At 34.1% G+C, this 24,137-nt stretch overlaps 2 protein-coding genes across 4 annotated transcripts; one reads left to right on the top strand and one right to left on the bottom strand.

The window, feature by feature from the left end:
- Positions 1–511: 511 nt before the first annotated feature.
- LOC110027799 (receptor kinase-like protein Xa21) lies at positions 512–5,354 on the top strand. Its single transcript, XM_020729368.1, has 2 exons — positions 512–3,697; positions 4,898–5,354. Exons 1-2 carry the CDS (start codon positions 664–666, stop codon positions 5,323–5,325), a joined length of 3,462 nt encoding a protein of 1,153 aa, XP_020585027.1. The 5' UTR covers positions 512–663; the 3' UTR covers positions 5,326–5,354.
- LOC110027800 lies at positions 3,569–23,439 on the bottom strand. Of its 3 annotated transcripts, none has more exons than XM_020729372.1 (10): positions 23,151–23,439; positions 22,974–23,061; positions 15,761–15,874; positions 14,532–14,614; positions 14,062–14,176; positions 10,459–10,550; positions 6,680–6,745; positions 6,503–6,596; positions 5,965–6,097; positions 3,569–3,619 (listed from the first exon to the last, which is right to left on the bottom strand). In XM_020729372.1, exons 1-9 carry the CDS (start codon positions 23,381–23,383, stop codon positions 5,987–5,989), a joined length of 996 nt encoding a protein of 331 aa, XP_020585031.1. In that variant the 5' UTR covers positions 23,384–23,439; the 3' UTR covers positions 3,569–3,619; positions 5,965–5,986. The 3 variants fall into 3 exon arrangements, with proteins under 3 accessions (XP_020585031.1, XP_020585030.1, XP_020585029.1); XM_020729371.1 differs by lacking the exon at positions 3,569–3,619 and adding an exon at positions 5,286–5,361; XM_020729370.1 differs by lacking the exon at positions 3,569–3,619 and having other exon boundaries at positions 5,774–6,097.
- Positions 23,440–24,137: the final 698 nt, after the last annotated feature.

Genomic DNA, 24,137 nt, shown 5'->3' with positions numbered 1-24,137 from the left:
GTAGCATTCTTAAAAACTTTAATTTACTACCGGTTACAAAGATTTATAATTAATTAAAAAGTATTTATTAAGAAAAGATAATAAAAATTATTAAATTAGATTCAAATGATCTTTCAATATACATAATAATTTTTAAATATTGCTCTAATTATTAAATTAGATTCAAATGATCTTTTAATATACACAATAATTTTTAAATCTTGTCCTAATTTATCTTGCCCCAATCCTTAACATCTTATGACTACGTGATTAGGGTTGTCAAAACGACTATTTGTTCGAGAACAACTCGTGTTCGACTCGCTAGCAAACGAGCCGAACACGAACACACTTTTTGAACTTGAAATATAAACGAGGCTTGTGTTCACTCAACTCGTATTCGACTCGTTTACACCCCTACTTTATAATCTGCGTCAAGTCAAGTCAATGCATTTCCAATCACATGTATATAAAGTCAAAAAGTTAAATTTCAGAGTACATATATTCTCCAGAAAATTCAAACATTGCTGCAAGAACTAGACTCAACTGAAGTCAACTAACATAATACCAAAAATACAACCCATTTGTCAAAGTATTACAATGAAAGACCTGAACATATAAGTAAAAGATACAGACCAAATAACTCATCAAAAAACTTTATCCCTCTCATTCTGCAACAATTCCTCAATGTACACACAACACAAGCAAGCAATTCTCTTCCACCTGCTCCTTTCCTGCCTCCTCCCCCTCACTTGCCAAGCCAATGACATGCTTGCTCTTCTCTCCTTCAAGACCTCCATTTCTCAAGATCCACATCAAGCTCTGTCCTCATGGAATCATTCTTCCACAAACTACTGCAACTGGCGAGGGGTTAAGTGCAGCCTCAGGCATTCTTCGAAGGTCACCGAACTCAATCTCGATGCCTTCAACATCACCGGAACCCTACCTCCCTCCATCTCCAACCTCACCTTCCTCCAAAGCCTAAACCTGCCGAACAACCGTCTTTATGGACAAATCCCGCCGGAGCTCGGCCGCCTCCGCCGTCTCCGTTTCCTTAACTTGAGTGCGAATTTTCTTACGGGCGAAATACCGAGCACTTTATCTCATTGTCCCCAGCTCCAAGTCATCAACTTGCGGAGCAACAAGCTCCAAGGAGAGCTTCCATCCAATCTCTCTAACTGCCTTAATCTTAAGATCATTACTGTAAAAAACAACTTTTTTACAGGCAACATTCCTTCAACTTACAGCACACTCCCAAATCTCCTCTACCTTGATGTGGGAAGCAATAATCTCACTGGTACCATTCCCCCTTCGCTTGGGAATATCACCAATTTCTTTGCACTGGATTTGTCCCAGAATATGATCACTGGTGCCGTTCCTTCATCTCTGACAAAACTTTCTTCACTAGTCTTTCTTTATCTGAACAAAAATAGTCTTATAGGAAGCCTTTCTTCCTCCATTGGCAACATTTCCTCACTTCAATATTTTGATATATCCAACAACAATCTCACAGGGGAGCTACCAAATTCACTCGGGAACCTCTCCTCCCTCACCTATTTTGATGTCACATTGAATTCTTTCTCTGGTTCCATACCTTCATCACTTGCTGGTCTCTCAATGCTCGCCACCCTCGCATTGACCGCAAACCACTTCTCAGGCAGCATCCCACACTCTCTTGGATCCTCGTCTTCCTTCACAGAACTGGTCATCTCTCATAATCAGCTCTCAGGGACAATTCCTCCCTCTCTCTTCAATATCTCAAGCATCGAAAGCATCGGTCTTTCGGACAACCAGTTCGCCGGCGGTCTTCCTCAAGACTTGGGAAATTATCTTCCTCGTCTACGAGCGCTTACGATGTACTATAACAAACTTACTGGACCCATCCCATCATCTTTAGCAAATGCGACCATGCTTGAAGACATTGAGCTCTCAGGAAACAGTTTTACAGGGAAGATCCCTGCAAACTTGGGCAAGTTGCAGATTCTAAACTGGCTGGCCTTGGATCACAATGAATTGGAAGCCATGGATGATCATGGATGGAGCTTCATGGCATCCTTGCAGAACTGCAGCCAACTGCAAGTTCTGCAAGTAGAGAGAAATAAGTTTGGAGGAACCTTGCCTCAATCTATAGCCAACCTCTCTGCAAGCCTAAGCTGGTTAACTTTAGGAGGAAATCAGATATCAGGAAGCTTGCCTGAAGAAATTGGAAACCTTGCTAGGCTTGTATTTCTGACCGTTGATGAAAACCATCTCGAAGGCAACATTCCTGCCACGATTAGTCAGATTCAGAACTTGCAGACATTAGACCTATCCAATAACAAGCTCTCCGGTTCAATTCCAGGTTCTTTGGGGAACTTAACCAGACTAATAAAATTGTACATGAAAGGCAATGCTTTGGAAGGAAGCATACCTGAAAGCCTTGGGGAATGTCAAAATCTGGAAATACTGGACCTTTCGAGAAATAGGTTTACAGGGACCATACCAAAAGAGATTTTAAGCATTGAATCTCTTTCTAAATCCTTGGATCTGTCCCATAACTTGCTTACTGGATTCTTGCCAGCAGAGGTCGGAAGATTGAAAAATCTGGGAGAGTTTCATGTTGGTTCAAACAATCTGTCAGGCGAGATTCCCAGAACCATCGGAAAGTGTGAGGTCTTGGAAATTCTTCATATGGAAAGCAACAAATTTGAAGGGGAAATCCCCCAAAGCATGAAAAACTTGAAAGGTATACAGGTGCTAGATGTTTCAGAAAACAGATTGTCTGGCCTCATCCCGGAATTCTTAGAGGACTTCAGTTTTCTACAGTATTTGAATCTTTCTTTCAATGATTTTGATGGTGAGGTTCCAAGAAAAGGGATTTTCAGAAATGCAAGCGGTGTCTCACTAAATGGGAATGATAGACTATGTGGAGGAAATCCAAAGTTAAACCTTTCATCTTGCACTTTACAAAACAAGATTGAAAGCCATCACCATCCACGACTCAAATTGATTCTGTCCGTTTCAATCTCAGTTCTTGTTTTGTTCGTATCAGTGTGTTTACTTGCCTTTTGGTACTGGCTACACAACAGAAGAAAAAAGACACCTGCTTCAGATTCCATGAAAGACCTGCAACCAAAAGTTTCCTTCTCCGATCTCCTCAAAGCAACAGATGGATTTTCATCAGAAAAACTGATTGGTGCGGGAACTTTCGGTGCAGTGTACAAGGGTATTGTAGACTTAGGTGAGCAGAAGCTGGTTGTCGCCATTAAAGTACTGAAGCTTGAACAACATGGTGCATTGAAGAGTTTTGCAGCAGAATGCAATGCTTTGAGGAGTATCAGGCATCGAAATCTTATAAAGATACTTAGTTCCTGCTCCAGCATTGATTATAAAGGAAATGATTTCAAAGCTCTGGTTTTTGAGTACATGCCTAATGGAAGCCTAGAGAATTGGCTCCACCCTAAAGAAAATTATCAGAACAAGGAGCAGAGTCTGAGTCTCATTCAGAGATTAAACATAGCCATTGATGTCGCTTCAGCACTGGATTATCTTCACAACCATGTAGGGAGACCGATTATACACTGTGATCTGAAGCCCAGCAATGTTCTTCTTGATGATGACATGACTGCACATGTGGGAGACTTTGGATTGGCCAGGTTTCTTTCTGCAACAACAAGCAGGCTAGCTCAGAATTCATCCATGTCAGTTGGAATAAAAGGAACAATTGGATATATTGCTCCTGGTAAGTATTTTCATGTTTATATTTATAAACCTTTGCATCCAATTTAAGAATTGATAAGAACATTTATCACTCAGTGACTTGAACTTAAAAATAACTCATCATATAATAACATATCTTTTGATATAGGGAAATTTACACAGCACTCATCATAAACTTTCATATTTACATACATAGCACTTTGATGTTTTATATTTCACTTTTTATAAAAATGATAGTAGTGCTACTTTTAATATTAAATTTTTTAAATTTTGCGTGTGTAAATATGAAAGTTTAGGTGTAAGATATCAAATGTTCATTAAATCATTTTTTAATGGCAAATTACAATATTAACATTATCATATATATATATATATATATATATAAGAAATTATATCAAACTATCCAATAATGTATAAACTTGACAGAATGACTATAATTACTATAAGATAGAAACATAATTACTCATCTGAACCTTAAAAAATTAGGCTTGCCCCTTGATATTTAAGCTAAGCTCTTTTAGTTCCATGACTATAATCATAAAAAATTTCTTATAAGATATGATTACTTTCACTTAACCATGCATATTTTTTGTTACTGAAAGTTGATCTCATTACTAAATAATATATTTGTATTAATCAAATATATTAATCTCATTTACTTTATCTTTATTTCAAATTAAATATATAAACTACTTCATCTCCAATCTAAATTTAGCAAAACATCGCGAGTAAAATTTCTTATTAAAAAAATAATGTTAAAAGTATATATAATTTATTTTAATATTTACTATGTTATCCAATTCAACCGTTAGTTTAACCTCGGTTGAACCTTTAAACCTCGAGCTCTCTTTTCTAGTCAATGACCCACTCTCCCTTCCTTTCATTCTCTCGATCTTTGTATCTCTACTCTCATTTGCTCACCCGTTCAATTGAACCAATTTTAATTAATAAATTGTTCTTTATATATAAGAGATCATATTAATTACAAATTAACAATATATATTGGCATTTCATGCAGAGCATCATAAAACTACAATTCATAGTAACCCTTCTTTCATAATTTGATTATTATAAAATCTATAGTTTTCCTTTCAAAAGCAGCACTAATCAAACTGCTCAACAAAATACCAGCATCCATGCATGCAAAGCAAACATTTCAAATCAAGGCTATCAGCACAAAGGTTGCAGTTTTCTGATATATTTTGTTCCATGTATATCGCAGAGTATGGCATCACCAACCAAATATCTACTCATGGAGATGTCTACAGCTACGGGATACTTCTGCTCGAAATGATTACAGCCAAGAGTCCAACAGATGAGTCCTTCCAGGATGGGATGAGCCTCCACATGTTTGTTCAGAATGCATTGCCGGAGAACGTGATTGACATCACAGATCCAATTCTGCAAGTCGGAGAGGAAGGAGGAGAGACTGTTGATGAAAGATTAAGAAGACAGGAATGCTTGATTGAAATACTCAAGATTGGCATCTTGTGCTCCAGGGAATCACCAAGGGAGCGCATGAGAATTGATGTTGCAATCAAGGAACTTCACTCAATTAGGAACAAGATTCAAACTTTAGAAACTCGAAGCGAGAAGAATTACAAAGGCATGAAAAGCGGCGAGGGAACATCATACAATTCATACTCATAAGAAGAAGAAGAAGAAGAAGACTTGACTCAAATTTTCCTGAAATATGTATTTCGTTAGGCACTTCAAATTGTGTATGAAACATATAAAGCACATGAAAAAGAAAGAAATTTTTTTTTAGATTTTTGAAATGTGTAATATTATCAGGTACTAATATTTTATAGTGATCCAACAATGCCGTATAAATGAGCAATTAGACACTGGTCCGAGCAGGTGAGCTCCAATTTAAATTGTGCTTTTCAAAGCAGGGCAATTAAATTTTATTTTATATCTTGGTCCACGCAGCATTCCCATATGCTTAAATTCAATTACTTAAAATGGGGACATTTGAATTTAATAATATGCACTGCAGGTCACACATGCAAGAATTCCAGTATGTTTGTAGAAATATAATTGCACCCAGTATAAAGCATTTGAATGTTTATTTCATGATATGTGTAAATATCATTAAAAAAAATAAATTTTATTATTTGCAATTTTTTAAGGTGCTTGCATGAGTTTGGAGACAATAAAGTAAATTAACAGTAGTCTAGAAATTAATGAAGTCCTGAACTCTTTTTCTTTCCTTTTTTCACTGGTTTGAAGATGAGAAGATAAGAGAGAGAGAGAGAGAGAGAGGGAGGGAGTGATGAAATGTTTTACATTGGGACTTCATCAATTCAAATCACCTAGAGATGGCTTTCATGAATCTGTTCAGTGAAGTGAACATGCCCCTGGCCTTCCCCAATAAAGAAGATGAATCCTCTACTTTGTTAGAAATTGCTCCAAAGATTTGCTGCATGTGAAGCATAAATTTTTTTAAAAAATAATAATAAATTTTGCAAATTTATCTTAAGATTATGCCTGTTTATGCAGGACAGCAAATCCAAAGTTTGGTGCATGCATGTTTTGTAAGTATATGAACGAAGAAGGTGCTTAATATTATGGGGGCATTTACATGCATGCCCCACAATTCATAAGCATTTACATATCCAACAACTAAACAGTCAATATTACATGCATATAACTAAAAGCTATAACATCACATCAAAAACACCATCACTATCATTTTAAAAACGAAATACATATTTTCATGCATCGGTTTATGACACCAAGGTGTGATAAATGAAAATATCAAACTTTCGGTGTAAGAATTGTGTGGTATCTATATAAAAAGAATCTAGAACTCGTGCCGGCTTACCTCAATGTCGGTCGCATCGGGACGGCTTGGTTGCTCTTTTGCTAATAGATATCTGTTTGGTCTGTTTACATCATCATAAAATACTTTCCAAAGTCTGCAAAATAATTCACAGAACTAATTAATTTCATTGTTCATTAGTTCCTTCAGTGAGCATAAAAGTGGTTAGCTATAACTCACCCTGGGTAGCATCTAAAGACTGCTCCAGAAGGCAAAGGCCTCATAGAATAAACGACTGTAAATGTGCTGCACGAATTGAGCAAAAAGCGGTTAATGGTCGTAAAACTTTGTTGGGGCAGAGAGCTTCGTAGCAAACTATTGACTAGCACAATAAAAAGAAGGGATAATTACATGCACATCAATCGAAACATTGCTATTTACAAACCTAGCATCTAGATGATTTTTTTTATCTGCAAAATCAAACCAATGCATTTAAGCGAGCCACCACCAAATCATTGAGAATTTGATAAAAATAAAAAATACAGGATGGGCTTTTATCATGAATTTTCATATTTTAGTGAGAATTTGGAAAATGGATGAAACAAGGTATAGCAATGTTTTGAGTGCTATACATGTAATTGAACTAAAAAAAAAAGGCATATGAGGAAAGATAATTCAAGAAATGTGAGCCAAATGCTTTGCAAAATTATGCTTGGCTTTCTCAAAAAAGTAGCCTATAGAATCAGCTTAGCTACTGGTACAAATTTGGCTAGCTCCTTTTTTTTTTCCATTCTACATCCAAATAGCACAAAGTAGTACTTATAGTTAGAAACTAAGTTCTTGACGCTCATGAAAGATCAATCGTATCACAAAAAGTTGGTTTCGGTTTTATTGAAGTGCTTGTATTGCATATTTGACTCCTTCATGTCACCACCTTCACCTTTTCAATCTTATGTTTTTTGTTACCGTTTATCTTTTGTGCTTAAATATCATCTTCTAAGGATTACATCAACCAATATTACCTCAGCCAAAATGCAATATTTGAGCACTTGGGAGTAAGGTGTAACTGAGCCAAGCAAACTCGTGCTCGATAAATGATCCCTGAACTGAGCTCGATGAGTAACTAGGTAAGCTTACACCAACGCGATTCAACTCATTAGCTTGTGAGTTGGCTCGTATAAAAAATAATTAATATAAAAAATACCCAAATATATATTAAAACTCAAAATTTTATTTTTAAATTATTGAAAATGATCATAAATGATATTTTACATTTTATATTAAGTTTTTTCTTATTCTTTATCTCCTAATTACTAGTACTATTTAACATTTTATAATAATACTAGCTTTGATTAATATTATTTTTCCTCTTTTATAAAAATATAAGCTAGATCAATCTCGTAGACTCAATTAGTTAATCAAGCATAAGCAGAAGCTAGCTCAAGCTCAACTCAACTCATTTACACCGCTACTTGAGAGTTTGCATATCTCTCTTACACAAGGTTAAAAACTAACAAAAATAAATGCTACTGATATGAAGTCACAAAATGGCCCAATGTTATACTGAAACCAAAACAAACTGTACAAAGCAGCAACTCTATGAAAGACCATGGCATGAAAATCTTCCTTCATAGAACCTATTCATAAATTTTTGTGTGGTGAATCAATTAATCCAAGGAAGATTCAATCTCTATATCAGCCCACGTCCTTGCACAATGACTCGATCGCCAACCCTTTCATTCATTAAACTTCAACCGCACTCAAATCAATCCAAGGAGGATTTGATCTTTACATCAAACTGTACCATCTTTGTTAAGGCTTGATTTTACTGTTATGTCTTTGCACAATGACTTATTCAAAGAGGATTTGATCCCTACATCAACTCGTATGTGTTTGTGATCCACCACTATCATAATGGTTGCGGGTGTGGGAGCCCCACAATAAATTCTATGCTCACGTCTATCCCAGGTAACTCTAAAAAATATTTTTCATTCCAAAACATGTCCTAATAGAATAAATATACATCATTCTTTAGCAAAACCAAAGTTGAAACCGCAGATAGAAGGGTATTTTCACTTGCTAAGCCCCGAGCCATTAAATATGTAACTTGCTTCTCCCACTCGTACTCGATTGGGCGTATCTAATAAATGAGTCTGTTTGGAGGAACCGGTCCTGTAATGAAATCTATGGCATGCTAGACCACCCTCAGTGGTCGCCACCAGGAGATCAACTATAAATCAGGACATCCAGCTACTCTCTCAACAAGGGCTGCCCCCTTTCTGATATTGGTTTCTTGGACTCGCTGCCTTCCTAGGACAATCAATTTTAATCTTGTTGGAGTCTCCTCGTGAGCTCAGCTTGAATCATATGAACATCTTTCTCTCGTAGAGTGGAAGCTAATACTCATCTCTAACGTTTTCATTCTCTCCTGTGTCGCTATTTATTTCTTCGGTCGTTGCCTGCTCAGCAAATGAGATCATCCTCATGTTTGGGCAATAAAATGAGATCATCCTCATGTTTAAAGGCAAATCCACAAGAGTACAAGATTAGAACCTTAATTTGCTTCTTTACGCATAGTAACGCCTTTGAAAAGAATGAAATCCCACCATACAAATTATTTACGCACACATAAAGAAAATAAAATGAAAAGCAAAAATGGCAATGAGCATTAGAGTATGGGAAGGGAAGAGAAAGAGCATGTTTCATTTAAATATTAATAGCCCCTACAAATAAGCCTTAGAAGGCATGGCAAGTCAGTGCTCTCCTCTAGCCGATCCTTAGTAATGATCTCCAAATAGTAGGCATCAATTGGCTACCTTAAGCAGAAATCAAATGTGTTGCTAGCAAAATAGCATTCTAACCCACATCTTCCTCTCAGGTGAGTGCTTCGCAAACACTTGCATAAGTTAGGTCCCACAAATGATGTTCACCAACAAGTTGTATTCACTATCAATATGTGGGTCTACTGTTGACAATGATTTATGGGTCCCACCATTGATAATGTTAGACATGCTGCTCAAGATTTAGTCCCAAAAATTACTCAACCCATAAATAACATGGGCCTAGATCATGGATTCGCCCGTAAACTAATGAACCACTTTCATACTATGGACTTGGAAAAAGAGCCCAAATTACTCAACCTTAGCTTACACATGCAACTTTGAAAATATAAGTTAGCCTACTTAACATGATTTATGCAAGAATAAAAAAATATCTCTGTTTTAAATTTGGAACAAACATCCCACAGGCAAGAACAAGTCAATATGACATTGTAATTATTATCAATAGAATCTTATCGTCCAAATAGCCAAGTCTTAATATATTAATCTGCAACTCCGAGAAGATTTTCATGTTGTTATCCAAGAGGTAGGTGTCAATTGAGAATATTGTGACAAAGCCCTGTCTAAGACTTATAAAATGATCCGTCATAAAGATGTAATTTTGAAGTCTTTATAAGAAATCCAAAAAAGGAGGCAATTGATACAGCTTGAAAAATACATAACTAATTAATCGATCATCCAGACATTAGCATCAACATTTGTACTACAATCTCCGTGCAACAAAGATAAAACAAAATGATTGTAATTTTGAATCTCAACCATTGGAGCACTTCAAGATGTATGAAGAAACCTCAAACAAATCCATATAATCAAACACAAATCTAAAGCGTCACCCGAGAATCTATGTTTGAGCTCAAACCTCACCCAACATCACTTACAAGAAAATTCTATGACCTAAGTTCAATAATCGCTCATGTGGATTTCAAAGCTTAAGGAAAAAGAATTAACTAAATTAGAAATGAAGATATTATGAAGATATTATTTCCAAAGCTCATGTGGATTTCAAAGCTCAACATAGATGAAGAATTAACTAAATTAAAAATGCATCAACTATAGAAGACTTAGAAAACATACCTCAAGGAGAAAGAAAATTCATAAGCTCCTTTCTTTTCCAACCATAAATTTCAACAAAAAAATGAAGATATTATTTTCAAAATAGTGGCTAATTAATGATCTCACCTTAAAAACTTTCTGCGTAATTTGCGAGCATTGAACCCAATTCCAACATCTTCACTAACAAGCCGTGGATTCCACATGATGAGAGGCCTTGGCTATCAAACCAATAATAACAAATTAAATCTAAGAAAGGCCACTTTTTAGTAATTAAGCATAAATAGATTAAATTATTAAATCTTAAGCATTTTAATTTATTTGTATATGAATGCCCTGTACTATGTCTTGGTTTTTGATAAATCGCAAATAGTACATCTAAAACACATTGCCATCTAAGCATAGCTTTAAAGGAACAATTTAAGAACTTGTCTACCCAATTATGCACACATATGAATGAAGATGCGCTATAGAAAAATATATAAAATAAAGGAATATTTAATCTAATATCTAGAAAATAAATTTAAAAATCATGCCATGTCCCATGTGTCTAAGAAGCAGAATCTACATGCATCAATAAACATTAAAAAAAATATTTAAAATAAAACATACAATGTTTAATGCACACATGTGCATGCAAAATAATATGTAAAAAGCAAAACATTTCAGCACAACTCGATAAGCATAGAATTAACATTCCAAATAATTCATGGAAATGTCATAAGACCACAAAAAAAGAACTCTTCATAAAACATATAGGCCGTCTTCATAAAATGTTTAATAAATTACAATGAAAATTGCTAACTTTAAGCCAAGATAATCTGTGAGTCACTAATTAATTCAACACTTTTGATGACTATATAGTTAAAACAAACTGTGTTGATAATGACAGGCAAATAACTAATAAGTTCATAGTTGAAATCAATGTTTAAAATGAGGTTGAAATACTAGACCAAACCCTTGAAGATACCATTCATTAGAGCCTTATTTATTGAAAAATACAAGAAACAACTGTCTACTTCAAACATTTCCTTAACCACTCAAAAGTTATCTCCAACTACATCTTCTAGTGCTCGCACCCATAGTATCTATTATGAAATAATAATAAGAAGCCTAAAAAAATATAAGGAAAGGTCAATAAAGTCTTTTCTATCAAGCCAATTGATAAATTGTCACAACTAACTCCTTATAAACCAAAGTCTGTAGATAAACATGCTCCTTACCAAAATAAAATTGCAAAATTAAATTTATTTCCAATTGGTTCATTTTATGCCACTGATTCGACCCATACTACAAACTGCTTAAGCATATCATTAAAAAGTATGTGCCACCCTTCATCAAATATAATATTCACACTAAAATTCTAAGATTTAAAACTCTAAAGAAAAAAAATTTCTAAGATCCTCATTTCACTTATTGCATGTAAAGAAGGCCACGCTTTTCTTAAGACCAAATCCAAGACAAACCAATTTTGTTAGTAATAATATTTGAACTCAAATGTGTAATATCCTTCAAAAACTATGCCCAAGCCTCAAGTCCATACATAATACTTGAAAAGCTTGAGCCAACTGCATATGTTATATTTATATGTTGCATGACATAAAAATTAGTCTAGCTTTCGATTTTGAAGATATAATACCATATAGATCACTTTTAAGCCTCCAAAATTTCCAACAAGTATCCTTAGAAGTACAGTTTTTGCATTGCCAATAATAGCACGAGTTCTAGTTCTTATATAAGTTATAGCACCAATCTCAAATATTGAGTAAACTATCTCTTACAAGATCATAGTCACTCACCTTCCTCACTCGCCTCTCTGCCATCTTCACTCTTCCTCGCCTGCTCCTCTTCTATGATACTTGCTCATTTCATGCTCCTACCTTTGTCATTGATTTTCACCCCTCACTCATTTTCATATTCACTTGACTTCAGCTACCCTCTAAACAATCTCCTTCTCCTTCGTCATTCAATCCTCCAAGCAGTCATCTCCCCTGTCTCCTATTGCATTGTTTTCATTCCCCTATTTTTTATGCTCCACTTTTCCACCTCTTCTCCTGCCTCTTGCAACCATTGCAAAATACGAGAATTCAAGAACTTCCATTTCTAACCCTTCACTACACCACATATCATATGATAATATTTTTTCTATCAATCATGATCCCATTATCATTTAAAAATAATCTTTATCGTTCAAGCTTTTAACTTAATTGACAAAGGTCTCAACAAGCAGCTCCATGCAATTTCAAAATATGTAAACCAAGATATTACACTTTGAATATACTTTTTAAGCATCTCCACAATCAGTTATCCAGCATAATTTCATCAGGCATCAGTTAACCAGCCTAGTTTTATTACCACAAATAATGCTCCAATCAAACAGACCAAAATATTTACCTTTATATATTTCTTCATAATTAATATTCACCTTGTTCTCAATCCATAATATATCCAATGTCATACTCATTATAATCTTTCAAAAAAATTCTCATTATAATCTTTCAAAAAAATTCTTTCTTAAAACTCTCATTTAATAATTTCACAAATAACCATTTCCTTCTTCACTTCATTTGAACAAAGATCTTTTTACCATCACTTCTAATGCATCAAACTTGATCAAGATCTCAAGATTTTTAGATTTCATTTTATTCAAAAGATATAGCTCTTATCATGCCCGGTACTCTCTTTACAAACTTTTTAGCTTTCTCGTAACAAATTGCAATTCTCAAGGAAGAAGTTTTCACAAATAAATTATATACTTTGTTGAATTTCCCATGTGGCATCATATAAGATCCACCATATCGTACTCCTTTTTTTTTTGGAAAAAATATAAAGAAAAGCCTTAATTGACAGTAGTGTTGCTAGTACTTCACCATTTAATTTCAAAATTTTAAATTTATTTGCCAAACTAGCAATGGTAACAGCTTTTAACGAATATTACGAACGTAACTTGCAATTGTCTATAAAAAATAAAATTCCATCCAGACTTTCTTTTCATTCTTATAATATGTGAACCAATACCACAATTAGAAGTGCATTATTCTGAAATTAAGAAACGAAGGAAAACAACTTAAGAAATGAGCAAAAATTTGAAGAACAAATTTTGGAGAAGTGCTCTATTAGGATGGACATATTAATGCTAGTTGATCATGGATATGTTATCGTTTTTTTAATTGAACAATTGATCTAACAAAACTGAAGCATGGATGAATCTTGGAGAATTTTTGTCGTAAGAAGGTGATGGTTAAATTCTAAAATGATCCCTCGACCATTTGGATGTGGCCAATTTACATTTAGAGTTTTGCAGTGCTCCAATTTAGTCCCTAAAGTATTGAAAATTGATCCTAATTGGTCCCTCCAAGATTAAAATATGATCAATTTTTTACGGTCGAAGGACAAGAACCAAATTGAAGCATTGCAAAATTCTGGGACTAAATTGACCACATTTGAATAAATGGGGGACCATTTTAGGATTTATTCCATCAAGATCAACATATTTAATTCCAGTTGACTATGCTTACGCCAATGGGTTGCAAAATTAAATAGTTGATCAAGCATAAATTATACATCTAGGTATTATTGAAGGACATATCCTCTACAAGCACAGATGTTAAAGGAAAAATACTTTAATCATTTTACTAATCTTACAGGATAAATGCATCATTAGCTAAACACAATAGGAATTAAACAAAAAGAAACCATATTTGTACCGGTGATTTCAATCGAATCACATACTGGATCATCTGATAACTGAGATGCTATACGTTCCACATATTCTAGCATCTGATAATCCGGAACTAGCATAACTACAACCTCATCTTCTTCTTCTACAGGCCTCCGGTCACTTAAGCTGTAACAGAATATAGAAATATTGTTGGAATTATGACTGTCAAACAGGAAGAGAGAAACGGTTAAAGAGCAGAAAAATAAGGACAACAAATTTGGAATAAATCTAAAATTACACAAAAAAAAGTGCATAGTTGATATGGTTAAGGACAATGAATCAACTACAAATTCAATGCTCGCTATAAAATGAAGTAATCACATTGTTTTGATGTATAAACACTCTTTTTGTATTTAAGCCTATCGATAGTGGTGGAATAAGGAAACAAAAAAAAAAACATTGAGCCAAATGAATTGAATTATTCTACAAATAAAGAACTAAAATGATTGATTTTAAATAAAAAAGAAGAAAATAACCCAACCTCGCAAAATCAAAATTTGCATCTCCCCACTGATATTTCAGAAGAGCAGCTGCACCAGCATCCGGAAATATGGCTCTCACTTTCTGACAATTCGATAAAACAGTGATTTAAGCACACAAACAAAATCACGAAGCTCGTCAATATAAAAAATCAGTAATAGGCATGAAAGACGATGAAACTAGACTGTTTTTCCTCAAAAATTTTTCTTCAAAAACCAAAAACCAAATCAACTAACATGACCAAAAAATTGATCAAACCAAATCAGTGATAGTGGATGAGGTTTTCATGACAGAGAAACTAGAAAGCTTGTAAATTTGCACTTCTATTCTAATAGAAAGTACTACCCAACTTCTTCACTAAAGGACTTTCACAAATATACATTAAAAAGTTTCTCAAGCAAACTTCCAATAGTCAATCTCTACCAATCAGTTTTATCTTAGAGGCTTTGAAAAGTATCTAAGGGCTGACTGAATTAGCAGCCTTAGAATTGCTAAACAAGAAATGAAACGAGCCACGAATTCATGTGCTAAATAAGAGAAAATATCTTGGATTCATACAATTAATATGAGAAATGGAATGAGAAGGATTGCTCCTTTCTACAAGCCGAAATAGGAATTCTAACTGAAAGTTTAGTATTTAAATTATTTATAATCATTAAATCCCAATTACTTTTTTAAATAGTTCTGTGTATAGATAACCAATTTGGGAATGAACATTGGATAAGAGATTCTCTATATAAAGTATGAAACACTACAAATTAAAGGCTATATTGCTACCGACCATGCAAGATTATTAGAGGATAGGAGATTTACTTGAAGATATTGCATGCTATTGGGAGAAAATTTGATAACGTGAAGAAGAAAGAAGGAACCTAGAGCCTCAAGCTATCTGGTGATTTTGGATTTAAGATAATCATCAGTGTATCTATGACCTCGTCTGGTTTAAAAGTATACTAGAAGATTTAAAAATCAAATTGAAGAATTTATGATGATATATTGTGATAATAAATATGCCATTAGCATTGCTCATAATTCAACACAACATGATAGAACAAAACATATGGAGATAGATAGTCATTTGGATAAGAGAGTGAGAGTCACTTTCACTTTCTAGTTACTTTTTTCTAGTCACAGCCAATATTTGAAACAAATCTATAAATAATTAAAACAGAAAGAAGGAATCAGAAACCTCATTATAGACCTACAAGGCATTAAGAATAGACTTCCAACCTGACTCCCTGTCTCTTTTATTAGTGTCTCTAAAAAAATTCTTGATAATTCCCACAGTTCACCTTGAGCACCCTCAGCATCAAGCAATTGCAATTGAGGGATTAATAGCTCAACCTGAAAATACATAAAAATAATGTGAACTGAATAGAATAAGTAAAGAAAAACAAAACAACAGGTTTAAAGCATAACTGTTGTGTTTGAGCTTATTATTTTCCCAAACAGGTGAGTGGTGCATGCTTTTCAGTATGAATTTACAAAAAGACCAAAACACAAGAAGAAAATAGATAGTAAACAAAAGCCATTCAGCACAATTATGAACCAAGTCCCTTAATATTTCAACAACATTGACAAACTTTAAGAGATATAAATATTTTATTTCCCAGAAGGGTCTGATGTCAAACCATTTAAATAGCTTCCATCAAGCAATGAAACAACTCAAGCATGTGCACTTCATTCGTGTTGTGCATGCACAATGATATCACCCAAAATTGTCACTGCAGAAAATTTGATTGAAGTTTTAACTTGATCATACAAAATTGAATACTAATTATATAAGTATAGGTAAGAAATATAAAGAGAACGATCAAATAAAATACTTTTCCTATAAATTTAAGAAGAAGAGAAGAAGATGGTCTTTCAAAAATGAACTGTGATGGAAATATGAAAACTTTTCACTCACAAAAATACATAAGTTTACACTCTTGCAGTATCTTAAAAAGAAGATGATTCCTTTACTGCTCAATTTGGCTTTTATGCTTATTGGGGATGCTTGTATTTTTTTCTTGCCAGTTGATGTTCTCCCAAATCTGAATCTTTATCGTGGATTCCAAAGTATGGCCAATCTAGACCTTGCTTTAAATCTCTAGTGACTAGTTCCTCTTTATCTTTAAATGCATGGTTATGAAAAAACTAAATATAATCTGTTTGCAAATAAACAAAATTAAGAATTTTATATATTTGGGCACATATAGATTTACATAAAAGAGTGACTAGAAAGCTTACTTTATTTATTCCCCAAATAGATATTTATAAATTTAACTACCTAAAAAATAATTAAAAATTGCTAATTACAAAATATATATACCTTGGCCGGTGGGAGAACGGAGTAATCTGTACCACTCCCCTTTCCATGCTTATATGCATGTGTGGCACTTCTTTTTCATATTAAGCAAATAGATCTTTGGCATACATTTTCCTTATCTAGCACATGGATTTGCGGCTCCTTTCATTCATTATTTAGCAATCCTAACTCTTTTAACCTTCTCCCTATAACCAGATGGTAAAATTCTACGATTCAAATTTTGCTTAAGATATTTTTTAATACAGGGCTGCAAAAACTTCTAGTAAATATGTCGATTAACTTCCTATTAGAACATGTGAAATGCAAATTAACCCACATTCAAATTTCTCCTTAATTAAATGACTATCTATCTCCATATGTTTTGTTCTATCATGTTGTGTTGAATTATGAGCAATGCTAATGACATATTTATTATCACAATATAACATCATAAATTCTTTCATTTGATTTTTAAATCTTCTAGTGTACTTTTAAACCAGAAGAGTTCATAGATACATTGATGATTATCTTAAATCCAAAATCACCACATAACTTGAGGCTCTAGGTTCCTTCTTTCTTCTTCACTTTATCAAATTTTCTCCCAATAGCATGCAATATCTTGAAGTAAATCTCCTATCCTCTAATAATATTGCATAGTCGGTATCAATATAGCCTTTAACTTGTATTGTTTCATACTTTATATAGAGAATCTCTTATCCAAAATTTGAATTTAGACGTCCAAGAACTCTATGAGCAACTTAAAGATGAGATTCCTTCAATCTGTGCATAAATTGATTCATAAGATTTACAACACAAGTGATATCAAGATTAATACGCGATTGATTAATCTTCTAACTAACTTTTTATATTGTCCAATGTCAACTTATCTTCCTTCTTCATCTGTGTTCGATTTATAATCTGATTTTTAGAGTGCATAAAATTAATAGTTTTTTGTTCCTCTAAAGATCCATAACATTATTATGTTAATAGATAATTTTTTTTTCTAACCGGACTACTTTTATACACAAAATATTTAAGTTTGTTGGGTTAATTTTAAATTCTATGGTGAATATTCTTCCGACGAGGATATTTCCATCAATATCATTATTTGTAACAATTATATCATCAAAATACGTATATGAATTGAAATTTTTCCACCAGTGGAATGTATATATTCTTAGTGGCTTTGTTTATATCCCATTTCATACACAAATCTATCAACTCAAGCCCTTGAAAATTGTTTAAGATCATATTGTGCATTGTTTAACCAGGACGCTTTGTTTTATATGAAAAAGATATTAAATCCTTATGAAAGATTTATATAAACTTCTTCAACATCCCAATATAAAAAGATATTTTTCACATCATATTATTACATGGACCATTTAAGTTTAACATCCAAAGAAATTAAAATGCAAATTATATTCATTTTAGCCAATGGAGCAATTGTTTATTGGTAGACAATACTATAGGATTAAGTATAATCATTTTTTTATTAAAATTGTTTTATAGCATTCCAAGATTTTATCTACTTCATATTTTAATGAGAACATTCACTTGCATCTAACAATATTTTTTTCCATTTTGATAGCTCAACAACTATTCAAGTGTGATTTTTTTCAAGGCATTCATCTCTGCCCTCCCCTCATCATATTGACTCTTATATTATGATATCTCAAATAAGGTTTATATTATTTTATCGTTGCTGAAGCTAATGGATGCGGGGCTCGGGGGAGGATTGGCCGGTCCTCAAGGGAGGGGGGCCTCCTTCCCCTTCTTCCTTTGCCTCCTCCCCCTTCTTCCTTTGCCACCTCCCATTTTTCCTTCCTTTCTCCTCCTTTTCTTATCTTCCTTCCATTCCTCCCTCACATTTTCTTTCTCTCCACCTCACCATTCCTTTCTAAACGCTTTCCTATTTTAAATCATTTCCTAAAACCTAAAATTCTAATTTTATTCTCCTTCCTTATTTTAAAACTTTCCCAAAATTTCAATTCTCTAGTTATTCTCCTTGCTTATTTTAAAAGCCTTTCCTAAAGTATGAAATCTCTTTTTATTCTTCTTTCTAATTTTAAAAGCCTTTCCAAAAATTTAAAATTCTTTCTATTCTCCTTTAATATTTTGAAAGTCTTTCTAAAATCTAAAATCCTTCCTAAAAATGGTCAAATCACTTTATAAATAGAAGGTGATGTACTTAGAGTTAGGGGTCATGTTTTTGATATCTAAAATCGGATTTTATCATTGGTATTTTCCGCTTTGAGGGCTGTATTGAACGTCAAAGTAATGCTCCGGCTGTACCTCGTCCGAGGTGGTGATCGTCTCCATGGGTCCGAGTGGTTCTCCGGCTGTAGCTCGACATCGATGAGATATTTATCTGCCATTTCACCCTTCCTGTTGTTGTCCATCGCATCCCAGCCCTACAGTAGGCCACCGCACCTCTTCCCCAACAACCACCGGTTGTTGTCCTCCCTCCAACATGCTGTCAACTTTCTCCCAACAAGGCTTCATTCCCTCATACTTCATCCCAACACTCAGTTTCCCTTCCTGAACAACCCAAACTTGTTGTCCACCTGCCCATAGTTCCTCTTAGCACTCAGCCGACCTACTTCCAACAGTCTACCTTGTTGCACAGGCCTATCCCATCACTGCCAGCGCTTCCCCGCCCGCTGCACACCCTCAAAAAATGATGATCCCCACTACTGTCCCACCTTCCCAGCTTGTTGCCCCACCTTCCAACCTACCTCCCAATTGCCCAACAAACCTTCCCGCCACCTTAAACGGCTACCTACCTCCTCCAGTTCACCATCCAAACCCTATCAGCCCCTCTCCCGCATTCACACTTGTTGTCCGCAAGCCTCTGAATCCACTAGACCAACCTCCACCGCCCTTAGGATACACTTTCGATGTGTTGGCTTTTGTCTTTGTGTTTGTTTGTTATTTATTTCATGTTTTGAAGAGTCATTGTAACTGATTTCAAATTCAATAAAAATATATGTATTTCTTTTATGGATTGGGCTTTCTCTTCCAGTATCACTAATATTTATAAGAAAGATTTTGAGTAAGAAAATTTTTAGAATGATGTGCACTGTCAATGTTTTGAGCAAATGGGTTGAATGCATTTTTCCTTTGCTTTCATTCCAAAAAATAATGGTCTCTACAATCTATTTTAGGTATCCTAATAATAAATAATAGTTTGTAATAATACATATTCCTAATCTAACCACTCAACTATAAGGAAAGAATATGTACAATTAATATACAAAATTTAATTCAACAATTTAAACAAGGAAACTCTTAATTCTGCCTGATTACAATTAATCTTGATTGATATCCCCCTCAAATTGATGTTGGTTGATCAAGAAACATTAATTTATCAACAAGGAACTGATGACACTGCCAAGAAACATGCACCAACCAGTAATAGATCGACGTGTATCAGAATAGTCAACCCAATCAACATCACTATATGTTGTTAAGCAAATAGAAGACTCTGCAGAAAAAAAAACATGTTACAATAATAAGTACCTTTCAAATACTTGAATAATACGTTGAACTGCAGCTAAATGAAGATGTGTAGGTGTCTGCATAAATTGAGTAACTTGTTGCATAGCAAATGAAATATCAGAACGTGTGATGGTTAGATAATTGAGACTCCCAACAAGTTGTCGATACAGAGATAGATCAGAAAGAAAGTCACAATCATTCCGTTGATATTTAACATTCACTTCTAAAGGAGTATCAACAGGATGACTCTCTTATAGCCCAGCCAAAGCAATGAGTTCCTTAGTATAGTAAGGTTGGTGAAAAAAAATGTTAGTGGGAGAAGAGTGAACCTCAAGACCTAAGAAATTGATTAAAGACTCAAATTCTTCATATGAAAAGAACCCTGAAGACACTTCTATAACTGAGTATCAGATCCTGTGATGACAATATCATCAACATAGATTAATAACAGAGCAATTCTCTTATTAGTTATACAAAGAAATAATGAAGAATCATACTAACATTGAATAAAAGAGAAACTAAGAAAAGTATTGCACAATCATTCTGTTGATATTTAACATTCACTTCTAAAGGAGTATCAACAGGATGACTCTCTTAGAGCCCAGCCAAAGCAATGAGTTCCTTAGTATAGTAAGGTTGGTGAAAAAAAATGTTAGTGGGAGAAGAGTGAACCTCAAGACCTAAGAAATTAATTAAAGACCCAAATTCTTCATATGAAAAGAACCCTGAAGACACTTCTATAACTGAGACATCAACTGAGTATCAGATCCTGTGATGACAATATCATCAACATAGATTAATAACAGAGCAATTCCCTTATTAGTTATACAAAGAAATAATGAAGAATCATACTAACATTGAATAAAAGAGAAACTAAGAAAAGTATTGCACAATCATTCTGTTGATATTTAACATTCACTTCTAAAGGAGTATCAACAGGATGACTCTCTTAGAGCCCAGCCAAAGCAATGAGTTCCTTAGTATAGTAAGGTTGGTGAAAAAAAATGTTAGTGGGAGAAGAGTGAACCTCAAGACCTAAGAAATTGATTAAAGACCCAAATTCTTCATATGAAAAGAACCCTGAAGGCACTTCTATAACTGAGACATCAACTGAGTATCAGATCCTGTGATGACAATATCATCAACATAGATTAATAACAGAGCAATTCTCTTATTAGTCATACAAAGAAATAATGAAGAATCATACTGACATTGAATAAAAGAGAAACTAAGAAAAGTATTGCAAAACTTTTCAAACCAGTCCAGTGAAACCTGTCTCAAACCGTATAGTGACCATTTGAGTTTACAAACATCATGTGAGGTGTAGAAAACAAGCACGGAGGAGGAATCATATAGATATCTTCCTTAAGATCCTCATGCAAAAAAGTATTCTTAACATTCATCTGTTATAAGGACTAGCCTTTAGAAGTAGCAATAGATAGAACAAGCCGGACAGTTGTCATCTTAGCCACAGTTGGAAATATCTCTTCATAATCAATCCCATAATCCTGTCGATTGCCAAGAGCTACCAACTCTTAATTCTGCCCGATTTCAATAAATCTTGATTGATATACACTAGATTATAAGGTACGGTGTAGTGATGGATTGATAAGTGTTATGGGAATTAATTAATCATGGTTCCAAGTCTTGAGCTTATTAGAGATTTTGGATGGGTTATATTCAAAAGAAAGAAAAAATTAAGATTGTCATACTTCTCTTCTATGTGGTTGTTCTCCATTTGAAGATAATTTTGAGTAAATAAACACTATTTTTAATTAAAAGTGACTTATTTTAAAGTGATGAATTTTTTGTTATTCAAATGTTAATCATTATACATTGATGATAGAATGATTGCCCTATGAAACACAATTCAGTGATTTATGATCAAATTTATGCTTATATTATTTATGAATTTGAATATATGACAATAAAAAATTTTAGGAAGTGCTTCGAAAAAATTATGTAAAATGGTTCGGAGAACTTTTAAAAAGCAATCATTTAAGGATGTTCTATTCATGAGATATGTGAAGGTTTGGATATCTTCTCCAGTATCTTTTGAAACTTTGATTTGAAAAATTAATATCCTCATAACTTTCTAAAGATGCCTATTTTTCTTTCTGCTACCAATTTTGTTATAATAATCACCCAATTATCACTGCTTAACTGTGTCACCCAACATCTAACTACTGACAGTCATCATCCGGCCGTCATTTCTCACCCATCGTTCGCTCAACAGTCAGCCAATCGTCATGATAACCCTCCAGTATTTCCACTAGCCACAGGAAGCCAACAAACTACTCCCAACTTCGTAGTCCCATCTTCTCCGATTAATAAAAAAGCAGACTTTTGTAATCTCTCGTTCATAATGTATCATTTCAACTAATTTGAATACCCTTTTTTCACCTTTTGAGCTTTTCACCCGTTATATATATATGATGTCGTATCCAAACTCCTCATTCATCTATTTGTGTCGGATCATCGTATAAAGTCAAAAAATTTAATCTTTCAAATCCATAGCCATGAATATCATAGTACGCAAAAAATTATGAAATTACTAATGCTCAGCTTGCATATTTAAATAGCCTTTCGTTTACCCCGCAACTAGCAGCACCCAAAACAGAGCTTTATTTCATTAGAAAAAAAATAGCTTACCATTCCTCTCATTCCTCCCGAATTAACGAATGCAGCACTAGCTTGGCTCGACTGCCTGATCGCTCCTTCCAAATCTGATGGCAAGTCACTAATCCAAATTTTTTCTTCTCTTGTTTAACAACCAGAGGTGAGAGGTTGGCAAAAGTTTAATAAATCGAATTAGGGTTTCGGGTGAACCTGTCTTCCTCCAGCTCCTGCTGCAGTTCGGCCTCCGCCGGAGTGGCGGGTGGTGGCGGCTGAGCATTATCGGCGTCAAATTTCTCGAATTTGGCGCGCGCTGTGACTGCTGGGTAAGATCGCCAACGCACAGGACCAGGAATTAGGGCGAGAGAGGAAGGAACAGCGCAGATTTGAAGGAGATGATGGTAATGGCGTGAGCAGGAGAGGGAAGGAGATGGAGCTGAAAACATATTCCGCTTCTCTGAATCGGTTACCTTGCGATAGAATGGAAGCCCTCAGCCGTAATACAGGTAAGGATTATTTCCACGCAATATTATCTGAAAAATATTATTATTAAACGATTTTATATTAAAAGTTAATTTAATTTATATATTTAAAATTTTTTATTTTTTTTTTTTTAACTTTATTTTATTTTCAATGGAATAATTTAAATTTTAAAAATTGTACATTTAAAACTCAGTGCCAAACAAAGGCTAAAACCTAGCATGTAAAATTCACAGGATAAGCGGAATTATTGTGTGGAGTAAAATTTACTCCATTAGTAGAATGATTATTTAAGGTTTTTGTGTTGCACGGTAATCCACCACTCACAAAAATAATTATAATTTAATAATAAAAGTTATCAATATTTTTTAAATGAAAAACCCCAAAAAATTAAAAAGTTATGGGGTCTAGTTCGGTCTAAATAATTCACTATAAGTGTGTATGTACAACGATATATTTTTTTTTGTCACAACTGGGAGAATAGTGTTCCAGTTTTACACCGGTCACAAAACATTTTCATATACAATTTACTGAACACTTAATGAGTCAAGAAAAAGTCCTTGAAGCTATCATCAGATCTTCGAAATAGTGTTATACGCTTCGACCGTATTTTGGCCATGAAGTTACAAGCAAATGTGGCCCACGACTGAGATTAGGGGCAGCCAACAAGCTGTGGACAATGGTGGTCGACGACTACATATGTCAGAAGCTATCGTCGAG

This window comes from Phalaenopsis equestris, unplaced genomic scaffold (assembly GCF_001263595.1).
Source record: "Phalaenopsis equestris unplaced genomic scaffold, ASM126359v1 Scaffold000450, whole genome shotgun sequence".
Lineage (NCBI taxonomy): Eukaryota > Viridiplantae > Streptophyta > Magnoliopsida > Asparagales > Orchidaceae > Phalaenopsis > Phalaenopsis equestris.
The sequence above is the reverse complement of the archived record's forward strand: the minus strand, read 5'-3'. Positions and strand labels throughout refer to the sequence as shown.